General features: G+C 39.6%; 1 protein-coding gene across 2 annotated transcripts in view; it reads left to right on the top strand.

Moving 5' to 3' along the window:
- The window catches only part of RPS6KA2 (ribosomal protein S6 kinase A2), a gene marked incomplete at both ends in the record, with an annotated part of 290,115 nt that overhangs the window by 235,465 nt on the left and 36,207 nt on the right, over window positions 1-18,443 (top strand). For both annotated transcript variants that reach the window (XM_080341014.1, XM_080341015.1), the window contains 3 exons: window positions 4,698-4,768; window positions 5,613-5,701; window positions 12,971-13,035. In XM_080341014.1, coding sequence (XP_080197140.1) covers window positions 4,698-4,768; window positions 5,613-5,701; window positions 12,971-13,035 — 225 coding nt within the window. The remainder of the gene's footprint in view (window positions 1-4,697; window positions 4,769-5,612; window positions 5,702-12,970; window positions 13,036-18,443) is intronic.

Below are 18,443 nucleotides of genomic sequence, written 5' to 3'. Positions count from 1 at the left end.
AACTATTTTATGTAGCTATAGATTACAGGACATATGACAATCCATCTAAGTAGACAACTGATGCCACCGAAGAAGTAAGGATAGGAAGTAATGTGAAAACTAGTGAAAAATTGGGGTGGAGAGGGCCTACATCACTGATCTGGCTGGTTGACAGCAGCTAATCTCAGTAAATATTGTAATTTATTACCTGAATGTAAAAGATCATCTTCATCTCTTATGGCCACAAATCCATTTGTGGATGCTCAGCACTTCTAAACCATATAAGTTTATTCAGGAAAATCAATAGGTTATGTCTCATATACTAAATATGTCCCAACCCTTTAAATTTTTTACTTATTTATTCAGTTTTGGAGGATAGCGGTGCCTTCTCACTATCTGCCTCCAGTTAAATGACAAGGTATTTGCTGTACAGATTGTTTTTCTTTTACCTGCTAATGAACTTAGCTCCTTACCACCTGTTTTTGCCTAGGATTGCTGCTTTTTTTTTTCTTCCCCCTCCATCTCTTTTTTCATCCTCTCCCCCAGGGATTCAGTGCATTAGAATTAGAAAAGATAAGAATCCATATAAAATGAGTTGAGTTAAAGAGAGTAAAATCTTTTTTACTGTAAACTAATGCATTAAGCCTTTGAGTGCTACCAGACATCTTAGAGAAAAATAGTTCTAATTGGTTCAGTCTTTTCTTGTTTTTAACACTGAACTGGCTGGGGCAGAAAAGCAGTATTTCCGTACAGTAAAAGTGCAGGAGGATTTTCTGATTCTGTCTTTCACTTTGCTCATTTCTCCTTGTTTTCATTGTTCTGTCACTTGTATGTTCTATCAGGGAAGCTGGTTTTCTGCCAGTCTGAAAAACTGAAGAGAATTAAATAGTATCCACACGATTCATTAGCATTTCTCTGTAAGTAATTTGCAGTATGATAGGAACTATACAAAGAAAATATACCAGTTGGTGGAATATGCATAGACTGAAGGGAAGTTAATATGATAGTGTAATTTTCATACCTAAAATTTTGATTGAAAGATGGAACATATGAGGCAGGTAGTGATAAAATGACCTGTAACCTAGCCATCAGAAGAGTAACCACACAACCTCTTGTCTGTTTTGTTTTGTTCTGTGAAGAGGGATTAATGCTACAGTGTGAAGTGTCCGGTTGTGCTACCAGCTCCTCGCCAAACTGCACTAACCAGGGCACAGGCTAGAATGAAACTGAATGATGTTTGAAGACAACCTTGAATGCAGCATGTTGTGATTATTAATAACAAAACAAAATTATCTGAAAAAGGCTAAATTCTGGTCTTGTCTTGTTAATTAATTATGTTATTAAGGATTTTATTAATTCTTATTCAGTAGGAGGTTTACTATCAACACCAGTAAAACTTCATTTATACCCAGCTTGATCTTTGACACAGGCCACAGAACTAAAGCTGTTACCTTCTCTGTTCGTTTGCTGCTCGGTTTTGTTTCATGGTAGCTTAATACGTCCCAATGGGTATTGTTACGCAAATCTTGAAGTTCATCCTTTCCAAGCATTCCAAAGGACATTACCTGCCTCTCATTTAGTACGTGATAATGATTGAGATGTGATGATGACTGGGACCCAGTTAAAATATTGTGCTGGTGAATTTATGTGGTTTATCATGACTGGACAGATTGCCCTGAAAACTAGAGAAAGGAAGTGCTGCAGAGTGTGTTGAGACCTAAGCAGGGACTGGATTAGGTGACTCCAGAGACTTCTTCCCATTGAGCTTTAATTCTGTGGTTCTCTTAAAAGGCCACTGAACAGGAACAGGGAATATTTGCCTTTCTTGCTGAACATTGGTACAGAAAGGAAGTCAAGGCTGGAGGGAGGCACAGCCTTCTGAAGTACTGGCTAACAGAAGGTGGCCCTCCAGAATGCCCTGGAAGTGAATCATGGGGAGGCAAGGAGAAAACAGATGGTTTATACAGATAAGGACGTGGGGAGAGTGAAAACTGAGTCTCCCAGCAAAACTACAGGATCTGCTTTAACAGCCAAAAATACTACAGTTTCCTCACATGTAGGCTCAGTTCCTTGTCAACCTGCTATGACCTATACAACTCTGTGTTTATGTGAAAGGGTATTAGCAGCAAGTGCTCACTTCTGTTTGCATGTTTAGGTTTAGGAATATTTTTGATTTTTTTGAAAAAATAAGCAGGAAAACAGTTTGTATGCTAAAGCTGTAGCTTTAACTGATGAGATGAACTATTTTGATTTATACTTTTTTCTTCAGTCTGGTTATTTCATTTTTAACCTTCAGCAGATTTAATCATGACTGTAATTGAGAAACCCGTGCTTTCTTCCAGCTGCTGCTGAGTTCATTGAAGTAAAAAGCTCTGGTACATTTAACTCATGTATCTGCCTTTCCCTTAATATTTAGATGCCAAGTGCATTTCTTTTGAATCTGGATTAATCTCAACATTAGAACTGTGTAACTGGAGACATGGTAACGAAGTGCTAGTCATTAGAGCAGTGCAGTGAATATTCCCTGCAGCCTCTAGTATGGTCATTTCCCCTGCCCCTCCTGCAACTTAAATGTCTTTCCTTCCTTTCTTCCTTCTTGGACACTACATCTGAATTTTCTTTCCTTGGGGTTTCTTGGCCCCTTGCAGCCATGGTGCATTTGCAGATCTTTCTGTGATATCGTGGTGGGTAGGAACTACAGTCATCTTTTTCCCACGCAGTCATTGCCTCAGCGGTTGCTTATATCTGTGTCATCTGCATCACCAGTGTCAAGCCCATTTCTGCCAAAATAAATGAGCTGCGGCAGTCATTGTTGGTGCTGTTAAATTAGATTTATTGTAACAACAAAATAACATGAGTAAGCGTAATTGAACATTAGGTACTTACCCTGAACGTCAGCTCTTTAGAAATCATGAGAAGGGTTTTGTACAGGATGTGCCACTTCTGCTGCTGCCCTGGGAAGCAATGTTCTCTGCCTCTTATTCCCCGTGTATCTGAACACTTTTTTCAGGACTAAGGGTCTAATATGTCAGAATTGCTTTGAAAACAGTACTTGAGCTCCCGTGTCATTTAGGCAGTTTTAAAAATTCTCCCCCATCATGTTTCTCTCTAGAAGACAAGCTGCTTTCCTCCAGCTCTACCTGACAACTCTTCTCTTGACTGTTACAGACCAAGCAGGAGTTAACACATTTGTGTTTTCCAAATCTTGATTATATTTGTCAGCCATACATACTTTTTTAAAGTGTTGGGATTTTTTTCCATGTTTCTACTATGTGTTTTATTGCCTTCAGGTAATTTGTTACTAATGCAGATTAATCCTTCAATTTATTTTAGTCAGTTCATTACCTGGTACTTCTAAACCTCTCCTCTGCCCTCCTCCCAAAACCAGCATAACAGTTACAGTTTTCTTATGTGGGTTTTTTTTTGTTTTTTGGTGGTTGGTTGTTTGTTTGTTTGTTTGTTTATGGTATTGCTATCTTGAATCTGGAAAAAAAAGAAGAGTCAGGCTGTGGGGAAGTCTGACACAGGTTTTGGTAATGAAAGGATCCTTTTTTGCACCAATGTGCTTCCTGAGAGCAGTGAAGCTACTTGTGTGACACGGTACAAAAACTGTTATAAGGATTGCAAAACCTGTCCTGCCTTAACACATATTTAATTATGAAAATTAATTAATAGGTATGTGTTATAGTAAATGAGATCCACAGCCAGAGTCACAGACATAAGCAAGGAACAGCTCTTACCCTCAGTGGGGGTCCTCCTTTGTGCTTGGGCTGAATCATGTTCTTGGTGTCTCTGTTTAGTGATGCATAACCTCCATCATCCCTTAGTCAGCCACCACTCATACCCTCATGAAACACTGGGGCAAGAGCTGTGTGAAAGACCTAGTCCATATTAGGTGAGCTTGTTTGCCTGGGTTTCTAGGGGTTTTTTGTTGCAAATGTCAAATTTCTGTCAATTTTACTGAAAGCACTAATCTGTTTCAAAGGAACCATAACTGATTGATGCTTTTATTTGTGAGTTAGGCAAATAATTGATGATGATTGCTGAGTTTTGCTTTGAGATATGAGTTCAATTAAATGTGACAGTTGTGAAATTCATCACTGAATACAGACAGGAGAACCAAAACAGGAGAGAGAAAAAAGCAAGCTCAAATGTCTTGAGAACATGGAGTTTGTGCATGTATATGCAAAGTATAGTAGTGCAAAGTATAAAGTAGTGCAAAGTATAGTAGTGGCATCGCTAAATGGTGCAACTATACAGTCAAAAAGGTGTGTCAATTCAAGCTAGAAAGATGGAGAGTGGCACGTTGAACCCATTGTCCTTGTACCACAGTCTATGCCGAACACCTAAGAACAGCCATGCCCATTTAGACTAATGGTCACTCCAGTCAAATATCTCATCTCCAGCATCAGCCATAAAACAGGTGCCAGAGGAAGCAGCATATATGACACTTCTTCCCAAACATACCAAAACTTGACCCCAAGTATCAGTATAAATAGTTTGTAACAGGACTCTTGAACAAAACACTCATGTTGGTCCTTCATGTTATGCATAATCCCGACTTGCTGTGTCATTTTTTACTGAAGTAGAGCTTGTTGGACCGTTTATTTTCCTCAAGTTTCAAGTTGTTTTGGAAACAGAAGGTGGATGTGGTGCCTATCAGCTATGGAGACCATCTCAACGCTCATTTGATTTACCATTTTGTTGTTACTCCACAGTTTGAGATGCTGACAGGATCATTACCCTTCCAGGGAAAAGACAGGAAGGAAACGATGGCACTCATTCTCAAGTGAGTACCGAAACCACTTTCCTTTCTCTAACTGTGAGTTAACTATACCCTCCAGGCTGCCTATAGGTCCTAAGTATATGAGGGATAGAGAATAATAATATGCATAATGTGTTTTTCAAAGCTATGTAAGACATTAATTTGGTAAGGCACACAGAGCTGATGACTGCATGTGGCTCTAAAATTGCCTTCAGAATAAATAGTAGGAAGTGAATCACTGAAAAGGCCTTACAAAAGCAACGTACCTTTCTTTCTCAAATAAAGGATGTCTTTATCCACACAAGAGTGGTGACAGTCTGCAGGACAGGTTATGTCATGTTTTGTTGTTGCCAAGTTTCAAATATTTTTTTGCAAGTTTCCAGTTAATTTGATGTTAAGTGCAGACATACATATTTGAAGCTTATCTTTGTTCAGTATTACTTTTTTTTTTCTCTGTAGCAGTGAATTGTAAAGGTAAATTTTCATTTTTTTTTAATTAATATGTGGTTTAGTAAAATTATTTTCATGAAGTTTTGTTCGTTTGAATTCCTCTTGATTACCATATTTATTCCAGCAAGAAAAAAAAAAGGAAAAAATTTCTACAGGAAAGTTGTTTGTTTAGATTGGTAAAGGTGTTATGAGGTTGATTAGATCTACTCCACCTCTGGCAAAGCCAGTGGTAAAATCTTCTTTAACTTCAACAGAACAACATCAGGTCCTCACTTTGTATTGCTTTTTGTTTAGGTAGCTTTTGGTCACCAAGTTCGTTTCTCTGTCCTGACTACTACAATTCCACTTTTTAAACTACAGTGGGGTGGAGAAAATTTCTGAAAAATCTATTTTCTGTTCAAGTGTTGTATTCTTTCAGAGCCAAGCTGGGAATGCCGCAGTTCTTGAGCATAGAAGCCCAGAGCCTGCTGCGAGCCCTCTTCAAAAGGAACCCCTCCAACAGATTAGGTACGCGTCTGCATTTGATCGGGGCATTTGTTATGTGTGCTCTGTCTTCTCAGGTGGTGATCATTTCTCTCAGTGCATCTTCCCTGATAGTTATCCTCTTTGTTATGCAGCATTATGCATTCCTTCCCTGGGTGCATTAAACCTTGAGCGTTACAAGAGAAATTTGCAATGAGCACAGGCAGACCGTTGGAATCTAAAACAAGATATTAGTCTGTATTTTATTTTTCCAGTGAAGAGGGAGAGTAAACCAACAACATTTGTGAAGGATTTAAGATAACTGCTGCATATGATAATACCACAGTAGCCTTTCTTCTTTGTTACCTTAAATCTGTTATCGCCTTTCTTATTAATGTGTTTTCACCCTTTGTTAAAAATCCTATTTAAATTCTGATAAACTAGAAGGATATATCTTATGCCATCTGGACAATTGTTTGGGAGTTTTATTAAGAAAACCATTGCATTTGGTGAGATTATGGACAACATCTGGTGCATGGTTTCCATGGCACGTTTGGTCCTTTTTTTACATGGAAAAATAAGAACAGTCTTATCAAGTGAATGATATGAAAATAATACCACTGTAACCTTTCCCTCATACCTCTGATGTTTTTTTTGTGACCTTAAGGCCAAGAATTTAATCCTTCGATTCTGTGAACTGTATCACAAGAGACCTGGCAGGTCATATTTAAATATGTCGTTGATTGTCATTGCCATCCATGGGAGTTCCGACAGCTAATAAATGACTTGTGTTTTAGACAATGGCATAGACTGGTTAAATATTGAGACCTGTCAAAAGCAATTTGCTGTTCTCTCTTGCAACTGTTTATGCTTCTACAATTATTTCAGATTGGAGATGTAAACTTAGAAAGAGAAAGCTAAATTACTAAATGACTTTTTTCTGAGATGTGGAAAAAGCCAGACATGCAACAAAGGTTCCTCTCTTTCCTTCTTACAGTACTCACACTCATTCTCAAATGCTGGAGGTGGTGCTGTGGAAGGTCTGCTGTGTTGTGCTTTTGGTCCTCAGGGTTGCAGTCACAGCATCAGGAGCCAGACAGGCGACAGACAGAGTGCAAAACGCTGGACAGCCCCATGTCCGTCCCCATCTGCCTGAGCGATGGCTCCCACAGTTGCGGATAGGCACATGTGGGTGTACATGCACACAGGTGGAAAATGGACACTCTGGTCCCTGCCCTTGAGCTTCTGCTTGACCTTTTCATGCTCCAGTAGGTCTGTCCCTTGCTTCAGGTGGGGCAGCATGTGGGCTCTTCCAGCCCTCTGCTTTATGCTGAGTGCTATCAGACTGTCACATTTTATGTGAATGGATGTTTTCTGCCTGGCTGCAGCAACTCAGCCAGAGCTCCCACCTCCTGCAGAGGTCAGACATGGTAGCACAAAGACAAGGACAGTATGGAGCAGGCTGCCTCTCCCTGTGACCACTGGACACAGCAGGAGCCAGAGCCCTTGCTCCACAAAGGGAGCAGGGGGCAACCCGAGCTCCCACATGGATGGGGAGCCAGTCCCTCAGCACGCTGTTGTGTCTTCTCTCCTGTCTGGGGGATGCCTGCACAGCACGTGGAGGGAATGCCCTCCCATAGGTTTTGCATCTTGACCTAAATCATAGCTCTTGTAGCCTGATACACTGCAGAAATGGTAGTGGAAAAACACATTTTCTCAGCAGGTTTCAATTGCTCACAAGCAATTTGCCTGACATTAGAGAAAATTAGAGTCTTGGGATTTCCAGGTTTAATCTATGTTCAGAAAAATAAGATGCTGCAGCAAATACAAACTTCTTCCCATTCCCTTCCTCTGCTCCTTTCTGGTGTTTCCTCCCTGTCTTCATCTCCTGATTTTGTTCTGTTCTGCTCATTTTGTGGCTTTCCACAAGCTGCTATCCGTCCAAAATGGGGCTCCAGTGAAGTCAGTGGGAGTTTTTGGATGCTGGTCCTTAAATAAAAAGCTACTCACTAAAATAAGCAAAGTTGCTTAGTTTTAGTTATGACAATTCTAGCCACCATATAGTCTCCCTCTTAATAATGGAGAATTGCTAAGGGTCATGGTTTTAAACCTGAGGTTTATTGAAATACTGTGAAGTCTGGGAGAAAGGAAGAAATTATTTCTAACACAAACATCCAAGGAAATAAAATCTAAAAGAGTAACAGAAAAATAGATCTCAGCATTTCAGGCGCAGCAGTGGAAAGCTTCTGAAGGCACTCTGTTTTAACTGACTGAGAATCAGCACACAGGACCACGAAAACAGACTTGTTGGTTATGAAAGAAGCAATACTTAAATGGTTGGCCTACATACTGAACAGAAGTCAGTAGATAAAAGGACTGCTTCAATTTTGCGGATTTTAGCTTTTTCTAGGAAAGGAATAATAGTCTGAAGCTAAAAGAAAAGTAGGCTTAGACATCCTGTTTTGAAAAATCTTTGGAAAATTACTGCAGCATGTGAAAATATATGAACCATATTATGGATCAAACACTTGTTTTCAGCCATTGTTTCAGAAGTTTGCAAATCTGGAAAGTGTATGTACTTCCGAAGTGGTTTTAATGTTCACAAGATGAAGGATGCTGAGCTTAAAAAAATCATTCTATTCTGACTACCATCTTGCTTTTTCCCATTTGATTTTGATATCTTAACACATAGAAGTAGAGATTGATGATGTATTCTAAAATTTTGCTTTGAAACTGTGTTTTGAGGCTTTGGATTATTAAAGGAAAATACTAGAGTTGAAGGGAGACACTCAGGCAAAGAAAAAAATTAGTAATCCGGTTTACCTGATTCTATTTTTAAGTCTGGTGCCCACATTAATACTTTAGAACAAAATTATAAGGAATGGAAAGTCTTCCTTCCTTTGGCTTCCCTTGTTATGAGCACTGTCCTTTTCTGAGCTTATACACTCTGTTGTACAAAGAGTCTGCACAGCACTGCTTTGGTTGTGTTGCACTGATTAAGTACAACAAACGTCAGATTATGGACAAGCATAATTTTAAATTGTTAAAAGAAACTAACTGGAATATCCAGGCAAACAAGGAGTAAGCATCTTGGAAAGGAAATCATATGATTAAGGTGTTAATTGCCAGGAATTTAGGCAAGGGACTAATTTGTACTTGCCCGAAGGTCTGGATCTACTCGGGTAGGTAAATGAATATAAATAACATTTCAGGAACTCCCTACACTGCTGATCAGTATAAAGGTTCCAGGGTCCTTATGTTTTAGAATCTTGGCCAAGAAAGTATAGAGTAAAAGCATGTGCCAGGAGATTCAGAGTAAAAAACAAAGAAATATTATTTCCTTAATCCCTTGTTCTCAGAGAAGACACATTCTGCTTTGGCACATAGAAAACTTTGGTTTTCAATTTTATAAGATTATGAGTTTTAAAAAACAAGTTTCACCTTTGTCAGAGTGACTGTACATCTTTCTTGTAAACCTTAGGAACACATTTCAAAAAATCTAGACCACTGAAAAGATTCTGAAGCTGCAGAGACACTATAATTTTATTACCAGAAACTGAAAATCTGGAAACACTTTCCGCTCATTTTGGATATCCAAATAATCAACTTTCAAATTTCATAGGTCTCCCTTTTTCCCTTTATATTGTCCACAATGATTCAACAATCAAAACCGATTACAAATAAAATATTCTACTGTTACTGCTCATAGACACTTTTATTACAGGCATAAAACAATCTTAGGTAATCAAGTTCTCGCTTATTAACATGAAGCTGCTTTTATACAAATCCTTGCACTCTAAAATGTGTTTAAACTGGCAATTTGATCTGAAAGGTTTATTTATCTTCTCTGACCCTCATGGAGCTGGATGGCACATAGGAACATTTACAGGTAGTAGGTTTGATTGTGCTGATTATTCTTTATAGATAAGTTTGATTACTAAATTGAAGTTAAAGTGAAGTTAAAAAAAAGAAAACTAGAAACCTAGAGGAAGATTTATCGTCATGTGGTGTGCCATTGTGTGCTGCACTTCAGCAGTTTGCTAAATATCCCTCTCTATGATGAAAAATGTCCATCCCCATGAAACGGGGCTTTCCATTTACGACCTCTCCAGTGCTTCTCTTTTCTCCATGAAAGCACATCACTTCCCAGTACCACTTTTAGATTTGCAGACAGTAAATGGATGGCTGCAACAGGCTGAGCAAATCCAGAGAGCCTCCACCATGAGCACCAGTGCCTAAACTCTCCCATGGACCTCTGCAATGGGGTCAGGGTTGCCCCTTGGGGCTCCCAGAGCTGTTCCTGAATGTGCCCTTGGGCCACCTCCCTCCTCCAGCTGAGGAACGGACCAGGCCACATGCTGCTGCCTGCAGCCATACAGGCAGCCCGAGAGGGAGCCACGGGCTATGCCAGCAGGTCTCATGGCAGGGAAGGTCAGGGAATAAAAACTGCAGGAGGCACTGAACCTTCTCCATGGTGAAAAACTGACTGCTGGGAATTAGAAGTCCTTCACTCTTCACAAAGTTAGGCTATTACCATCCAAAATGTCCTCAGTACATTAAGCTAATCAGAGATAGAGCGAAGCCCTGGCACTCCTAACCATGTACTCATTCAGTGCCAGAGCTCTGAGGTGGCCCCAAGTGGGAAACAGCAATTTTTCAAACAAATACCTCTGTTAACTGCACACTGCATTACTCTACTGCACACTGCAGTCTCCCACTAACAGAAGTAGCAATGGGTGAGCTTTTTCCTTGGTCCTGATTTCTGTGTTTTTGTGGAAAAAAGGAATGACAACAGTAGCAAAAAGTGTGGCTTTCAAATAGATCATCTGAAAAAGGTGGGTCATTGCCATCACACTTTGATGCATCCATGAGCCTACAAAGGAAGGAAAAAGGAAACAGTGGGGAAGGGACAGAGCAGAGAAGATTGAATGCATTAACAGTTATCCTCAGTCTTGGGAATGCTATCAGTAGCTTTCAGTGTCTGTAGCATTTATCCCAGTCCTTCAAAATCAGTTTGGCACTTGGACTTGATCCTTATGTAGCAAAGAACATCTACTGCACATTACAAAATTGCCAGTCTCTGCCAATGAACACAAAACATTTTTCACAGATATTTCTTCCCTGAAGAGTTGCCTAATGTAATTCTCTTCAGAGTAACTGTGTTGGTTACATGTTTCTGTTGGTATTGCTGAAAGCAGAATGAATCTGCCAAGGGAATCTAATGCAGACTTCAGACTGTGCATTGAAAAAGAAACATGCTAGGGAAGACACAGAGCAAATCTTAATACTATCTAAGTCTTAGTATTTTTTTGTTGAGTACACATGGGCCATAAACAACTGCCCAGGGAAAAGTAAGAATACGTTAAGCATATGTGATACTTCACCCAAACTCTCTCCCAGTCTACATCCACTTTAAGCTCAAGCAGGGGGTTTTCCAAACCTCTTGTGATTTGTCGATGAAGTAATTTTCAACAGATTCCTTTTCAACATACTTTTCTGGCCACTCCCTGGACCCATATAAATATTTTTCACCCACATCAGTTTTTCCAAGGAGTTCTATGTCACACAACTGTCTGTTGCCTGAAGAAACATCTCTAGGTTGTTCTGAATCCAATTCCTGCTAGCATCATTCAATGACCTATTGTAAATCCCCTCAGTTGGCTGTTTCCAAGTTGAAAAGTCCTGACCTACTCTGTCATTCCATACCACTCCTTGTTGCCCTTCTTTGATTTTTCCTGCCTTTTTAATCCGTATTGCCTTTTACAGGTGAGAATGTCAACCACATTCCATACTCAAGTTGTAGGTGCACAACAGACTTTTAGAGTGACAATATAATTATGTTCTACCTTTTGTCCTCTTTTCTCTTTCTAAGATTTGATTTCATGTTGTGTTTGCCTAGAACTGTCTGTCTGTCATAACCCAAACATCTCAGTCCTCTGTGGGGTTGATCACCTTTAAGTACATAGTTTTTTATGGTGGGCTAGGATTGTTTATTCTCATGTGCGTCATTTACATTAGCCTATACTGTAAGATTACCAGGGTGGGATCATCTTGTGTTATTATCCAGAAGGCCTGACAGACAATTCTGCATGTTATGTTCACAAAGTGTTTGCTCTTCGTATCCATTCATTAGTGGATGTTAGGCAGACTGTAGGAAGCTGCTCCTGATCAGTGCGTTTTGTCAAACATCCGTAATGTCTTGTACACAAGGAGAGCAGATGTCACATTTTTCAAAAGCTTGAGTTGACAAGACTTTTCTAAAGCTATTTTTAGTGTTGATCTTCAGAAAGAAATACAAATGCTGTATATAAAAAGCTGAGTCCTTGGAAGTGCTGAGTGCCTTTTGTAAGGTGATTATGAATCCCAAGCCCTTTGGGAGTCAAGGATGCTCAGTATCCTTGAAAAGAAAATTGCAATGCAAAGCCTTTGCTTCCAGGTGTTATTTCTCCTACTGGAAAATGAAAGGTGCTATTAATAAAGTCAAATCAACCTTCAAAATGGCATGCTAAATCATCTCTGACAGTTGTTTAATTATTGCTGAGCACCTGTTGGGTGTTGCGATAGCACTGAAGCAAATACATTGAGCTAAAGGATGAAAAAGGCAATCTTCAGTGAAGACATAAGGCAAAAGGAAGGAATTAGATCCATTACCAGATCTCAGAAGGGTTTCCCTAAATTTCCTGTAGTAATGTAACAGAAATTTAATAGTGAAGGAAACATACCACTGAGGGTGATGATTTTTGTACACAAATTTGAAGAAGGTATTTGGAAAGTAGGAAATTAAAACCCTGGCTTATTTCAAAACATTTGAAGCCTTTTAGTAATTTGAGTCTGAACATATTTGTAGTGCAGCTTTCCCTGCCCATGTAGAATGGGTAATTAGGCAAGATTTGAAAGTCAGTGCAGATAGAAGAGCTGCTGCTGGTAGGAGGGAGCAGCAGTGGCCTTGCTGTGGTATCAGGACATCTCAAGACATCTCCTGGCCTCACTGGTGCATGTGCTCTGCTGCGGCCAAAACCTTGCATCTCATCTGAAGCCTGAAGAGAGCAGCTATTCAGCCCTGGCACCAGCCTCAATTAGAGAAAATAAAAAAATCTCAGCCATCAGATTTTCATTAATGAAGTGTCCTTGTTTGTATTTATAGTAGTTTATACTTTTATGGCAGTTACATTGTTCAGGGTTCCTAGACTAGGAGAAATATTTAGATGTGACTTTGTCAGAAGAAAAGGGGCTGAGGAGAAAGGCTGGTGAAAAGATGTCATTCATCACTCTTCTAAGCATGAATTCTTTTTGATCCTTTCATTCTCTTGGCAGGTGCTGGATTCGATGGAGTGGAAGAAATTAAACGTCACCCTTTCTTTGTTACTATTGACTGGAATGTAAGTGGAGCAGCATTTCATTCTATTTTTTTTTTTATTATTTTTCATAGCTGAATTTTTGAGGACAGACTGCCATGCTTAGGAAAAAGATGGAGTGAACTCTAGCATACAGATCCCAGGAGCTAGAACCTTTTAAGTGGGTGCCCATGTCTCTTGCATACATATTTGGCAGTGTCAGGTTTATGATTGGACTCAATGATCTTAAAGGTCTTTTCCAACCCAAATGATTCTATGATTCTGGATATACATTTGCTCACATACCCACAAATGAAAGAAATAGCTGCTTTCAGCATTGCCAGTTTTTTCTAACTGTTTGTCTCTGTTTTGTCTGATGCTCTGGCTTATCATGATACTACCTGAGGCTATTTGCAGCATTCTGCAGAATAATTTCCACTTTCAGCTCTAATAAACATGATGCATTGGTTGTGGGAGCTGGACTGGAGTGAAAATGAGCAGCATTAAATTAAAGAATTCCTGTGATTTTTCAGTTGCAAAAGAAAAAAGAGCCAAAGGACTGCGCTTGAAAGAGATACTCCAGAGGGAAGCAGTCTGATGTTCCAGGTCCCTCTATCTTTCTACTTTTATGTTCCATATTGAAATACTCGAGCTTTCTGACTGGATCTGTCAAGCTAGACTAAATGCTTGTTTTATTCTTTCCAATATCAGGGACTTCCAGGAATCATTTTCTATCTTAAAATTATTCAGAGCAGCCCTAGGTCTGTTCTTACACATACCTGTTGCCAGCAGCTTCAAGAAGCTCCCAGACCTCCAGGCGGACCCTTTTCCCTAACACAGTGTGGTGCTGCTGGGACTGGCTGTGTATTGGTAGAATGAGTACAGCAGGTTGTGCTATTCTGTGCATGAGAATCACAAATCTTCCAACAGGATAGCTTTGTTTACCGCCTCTTGTCCCTTTGGGCTAAGTGACCATAGGACAGGATCTGGCCCTTTTGCTATATTGCAATGGAGGTTACAGAAAAGCATGACATAGATGGATTTTCAGAAGAGGGATTTTACATCACTGAGTATACAAGTAAACCAGCCAGAACAGAAAACAGCAACTCCTCTTACAACTAGTTGATGTTTTATTGAGATGAGTCATTAATTTAACGTCAGCACTCAAAATTGGAACAGCAAACATTTGATCAAATGTAGCATAGTTTAAATAAGACATGTCGGGCATGATTCACAGAATGGTAAACAAGGATTTATTTTACTGCTATCAGCTATGGCTCATAAAGCTGGAAGTAGAGATTAGGCGACTTCAATTTAGACTTGCAACAGGTTAAACTTCCTCAAATTTTCAGCATCATATGTGTTCAAATCAACTTATTTTTAGACAAACCTGGAGGCAAATACTTTTCATTCCTGATCTGGACATCTGCCAGTGCATCAGAGCTCCTATTTGCCACATACTCTAGAATTTTCTAGTTAAATTTTGTCTAACCTGTGTTATGGTATTGTTATGCATCTTTAATACTTGATCTGAATTCACTCCTGAATGCTAGTGTAACAGGTCCCATTGATGCAGTTCACACTATAAGTCCTGGTAAAACAGCATTAATGTATGTAACAGAGCCATTGCCAAACTGCTGCCCAAGGCTTTACAGTAAAGCTAATTCCTCTGTGGAAACACATTTTGTGGTGCCCAGGTGACCTTTGAAAGGCCGACAAAATCATGTATTTTGGAAAAACTCATTAATCTAATTTGAATTGCATGTTGAAGGGTTGGCAAGACCCATAAGCATGTTAAGAGGTGATCAATGAAAGTGGAGTTTGAGATTATCATTTGTGGTTCAGCTGACTTTTAGTCCCATTACATGTTCTGGAGTCTAGCTTCTCTTTGCTCTTCTGCTTATTACTAATCACAAAATTCTGAATGAAGACTTAACATTTATGAAAACATTAAGTGGAAAGAAAAATATAGTGAATCCTGAAGAGTTGGGTTCTTTACTATTATTATTTTCTGTATTCCTCTGAAATCTCCACAGTCCTCAGGTTTGCAATCAAAATACAGGTCAGGTATTAAGTCTTTACATAATAAGGAGCACTGGAACAGAGAAAGGGTTTCTCCTTCTGTGTTTGCTAGTGCAGCAGCCTAGTTACTCATTACAGAGAAATGAGGGTCCAGATCTTGGAAGGGTTTTCAGCAAAGTCAGTTCTGGACTGTAAGACTCCTCGAGACCACCTTCTCTCATGGTGATTGGTGATTTTTTCAAGCTCAGTCCTTTAGGGAACAATTTCATGCCTATCCTAAGGAAACTATATAGTCCTCCATCATTTGAAAAAGTTCTTATGGGCAGGTTAGGGAAATACCTACAATGAAGAGGCTAGGTATGCTTGAACATGACTTGGAGCTAGAGACAAAGGTGGATTTAATTGCCCTTTGATGTCTTATCTAGCCCTGTAACTTTTCTGTAAAGATCCCTTTTAATCCAACATAATTAGTGCTTATTGCTCTCTCTTTGAGACAGATGGATCATTACTACACAGATCAGCTATCATCTTTGTAATATATTTGCTCATTTAATCTTAATTTGACTTTCACTCGTGTAGATCTTGGGAGGCTTATCTAGTTACAGCAGCAATATTGTATGCATTCCAGAGCAGTGTGAGCCAGCCTGGCCCTGAGCTGAAGCTGGGACTTTGTCTTGTGATGATGGTCCAGCCATTAACGTGTTCTTCATGGACAAAAACAGAGCAGGGTCAGAGAATAGAAATGGATCAGACACAGATGTTTTGTGCTAATCTCTGTACAGCTGCAGGAAAAGAGACCCTGCTGCCCTCATTTTGTTCTCCCATCACGTATACAGAATGTCTCACATCAGTTTGCAGGCAGTCAGCAAACAACATTGTTGGGGCAGGACATTAATGTTGATTTATTTTATACCTTGGTATTATAAAGACCTCAGAGAGCAAGAGGCAAGCTCTTTTGGAGAGCTTCTGTACAGACTTGGCAGCTGTGACAGACAGAGCTGCTGCTACTGACAGCATAGAAACATTCAGCGACTGTAGTAAAATGATCCTCCATCAAGAGCCCCCTTATCATGAAGCGCCAGAATGCGTCAGTGTCTTCCAGAAAGCCAGTGTGAAATAGTTTTTTTTTAAAGCGAGATTTTTTCCTACAAGAGTGACATGATAACCAGAAACAAACCATGAAGTTGTTTCACCTAATTTTAAAAAGAGATTCAAACCAGAAATTAGATAGCTGCTTCCTTCCAAGTTGTGTGTGAAGTCTAGATGTCGCAGTGATGAAGTCATTAGAATCGCAGACAGAAATGTATGAATCAGACCTTCGTTTCAGAGTACTGTCAGAGCTGTTCCCTTGGGTTTTGGATTGGGACTTGGTTATTGTCTCTATCGCTGAAATGTTTACCTGTCAGAGCAGCCATTTCCCGCTTGTTTCCCATCTTTCACTGTCTTCAAACAGACACAACCAGACACAGTGTCTAGTTCAGATGAAGGCAGCAAACATAGCGGAAACAACAGACCTGGTGTAAAAAAAAAGCCCCTGATATGATGCTGAAGATGCTTCTGCCGTGCACAGCAGTGCTGGTGGTGTATGGCCACTGCACCCAGAGGCAATAGATGCCATCCTGGAAAACACGAGTGTAGCCAGAGAACCACTATCCTCCCATCCTTTCCCAGATGCCATTCCCATATTCCAGGGTGCCGTTCTTCAGCATGAATCTCCAGCCACCCTTGGTTTAACTTCTGATGTTCAAGTAGCACTAAATGAAGTGTGGAAAATCTGACACAGAGGTTTTATGCCCAAACTTAAATTGCATCATGAGCTTATCTCTGTAAGAGTCTTGTTTTCAGAGCTATTGTCACCCAGTAACAAAATCCTAAATTCCCACTTCCCGGGGTGAAAAGTAGATGAAGGTTTCTGCAATATGTCTTACTGCTCTAAGGCATTTAGTAGACACTGTGACACAAATTCAATAGATCCTTTGTTAAATGAATGGACTGTCTTTTGTGATCAAGGCTGGGTCTCACAGGAAGAAGATTAGATGTCAAGCTCCTTCTGAGTGTTATCTGCTTACTACCCTTGCACACCCTTTTCTACCTAAGACAAGCAGATCTAAACCACACTTACCTCAGATAATTTCAGTCATTTTCTCTGAGAAAGCACAGTCTGGTTCCTGACTTTTTTATTACTGCTTCTTCTTTCCAGGTCATGGATAAAAAATTTCTGGCTTTTCACTGAGAATGAAAAATGAAATCCTTTTTTTGCAGACTACAGTCAGAGAAGTGGGCTTTAAACAGTAGTTTTTGTTTAGATGACAGGCTAAATTGGAATTAGAGCACGTGACACACTAGAAAATGAACTGTCAAATACAGCTGAGGGAAGGAGTGGGGAAAAAGTGGACTCAAGTTCTATTTCCTTCAGTATTAATCAAAGATCAAACTAAACTGAAAATGTGAAATATTTAATTGCAGATTTTACCAGCAGCAAGAATTGATCCCAAGGTCTGAATTCTGCTAGCTTTTCTACCATTTGCAGGCAATGACACTGAGCCAATAATCTAGGAGAAGGCAAGCATTTTAGAAGGTAGTTCATCCTTTTGTCTGCTTATTGGATTTTCCATGACAGGTATATGTATCAAGGGAGTTTATTCTCATACTACAAGCACATCGCTGTGGAGAGTAGCATCTTTCTATTTCTAGAAAGTGTCTAAGGAATAATTAAATTCTTCATCAAAGAAACTCAGTTGAGGAAATTGCTAAATAGTTTTACATCAATTTATACCATTTTCTTTTTCTTGATATTTGCCAGGCACATGTACAGGGCATTTACATCTCTTAGGTCTTTGAGGAGTGCATTTTTGTAAAGATGATGAAAAATTAACTGCTAATACATAACAACAGACAGACACATTGCAGAATTTTGTTCCTAGTCTCCCTAATGTATTGACTGGAGTCCCAGACAAGGAGGTGTTCAGATGAAGCACATATCAGGGATCTGGCAACGTCCACTAAGGAAAGGTAATTGGCACCTGGGAGAAAATTAGCTCTTTTGAAAAAAAAAAAAAAAAAAGAGAAAGTTTTGTCCCAAATCAGAACGGAAGTTGATAGAAGCTCATAATTTCTCAAACTGCTGTATAACCGTGTTCTAGTTAATTCATAAGTACTTATTAATCTGAAGGTTCTGATTATCAAAATCTCAGAAGGATGTGAGGCGTTGATAAGTAGACAGAAGCATGGGTGTGTATCCAGTGTATCCAGGTGTGAGTACCTAAATCAGTACTTTCACCCCTTGGAGTTTCTCCCCCTTGCTCTGTGGATCATGCATTCCCTCCACACAGCCGCTGGGTCTGACAATCATTTGTGATCACAGTGATTCCTGATACCTGCCAGTCACATTTTTCTGTGATAAGTCAATGCTGTGACCAGTTTAAAAAAAA

Source organism: Nesoenas mayeri (genome assembly GCF_963082525.1).
Source record: "Nesoenas mayeri genome assembly, chromosome: 3".
In the NCBI taxonomy this organism is placed as follows: domain Eukaryota; kingdom Metazoa; phylum Chordata; class Aves; order Columbiformes; family Columbidae; genus Nesoenas; species Nesoenas mayeri.
The sequence above is the reverse complement of the archived record's forward strand: the minus strand, read 5'-3'. Positions and strand labels throughout refer to the sequence as shown.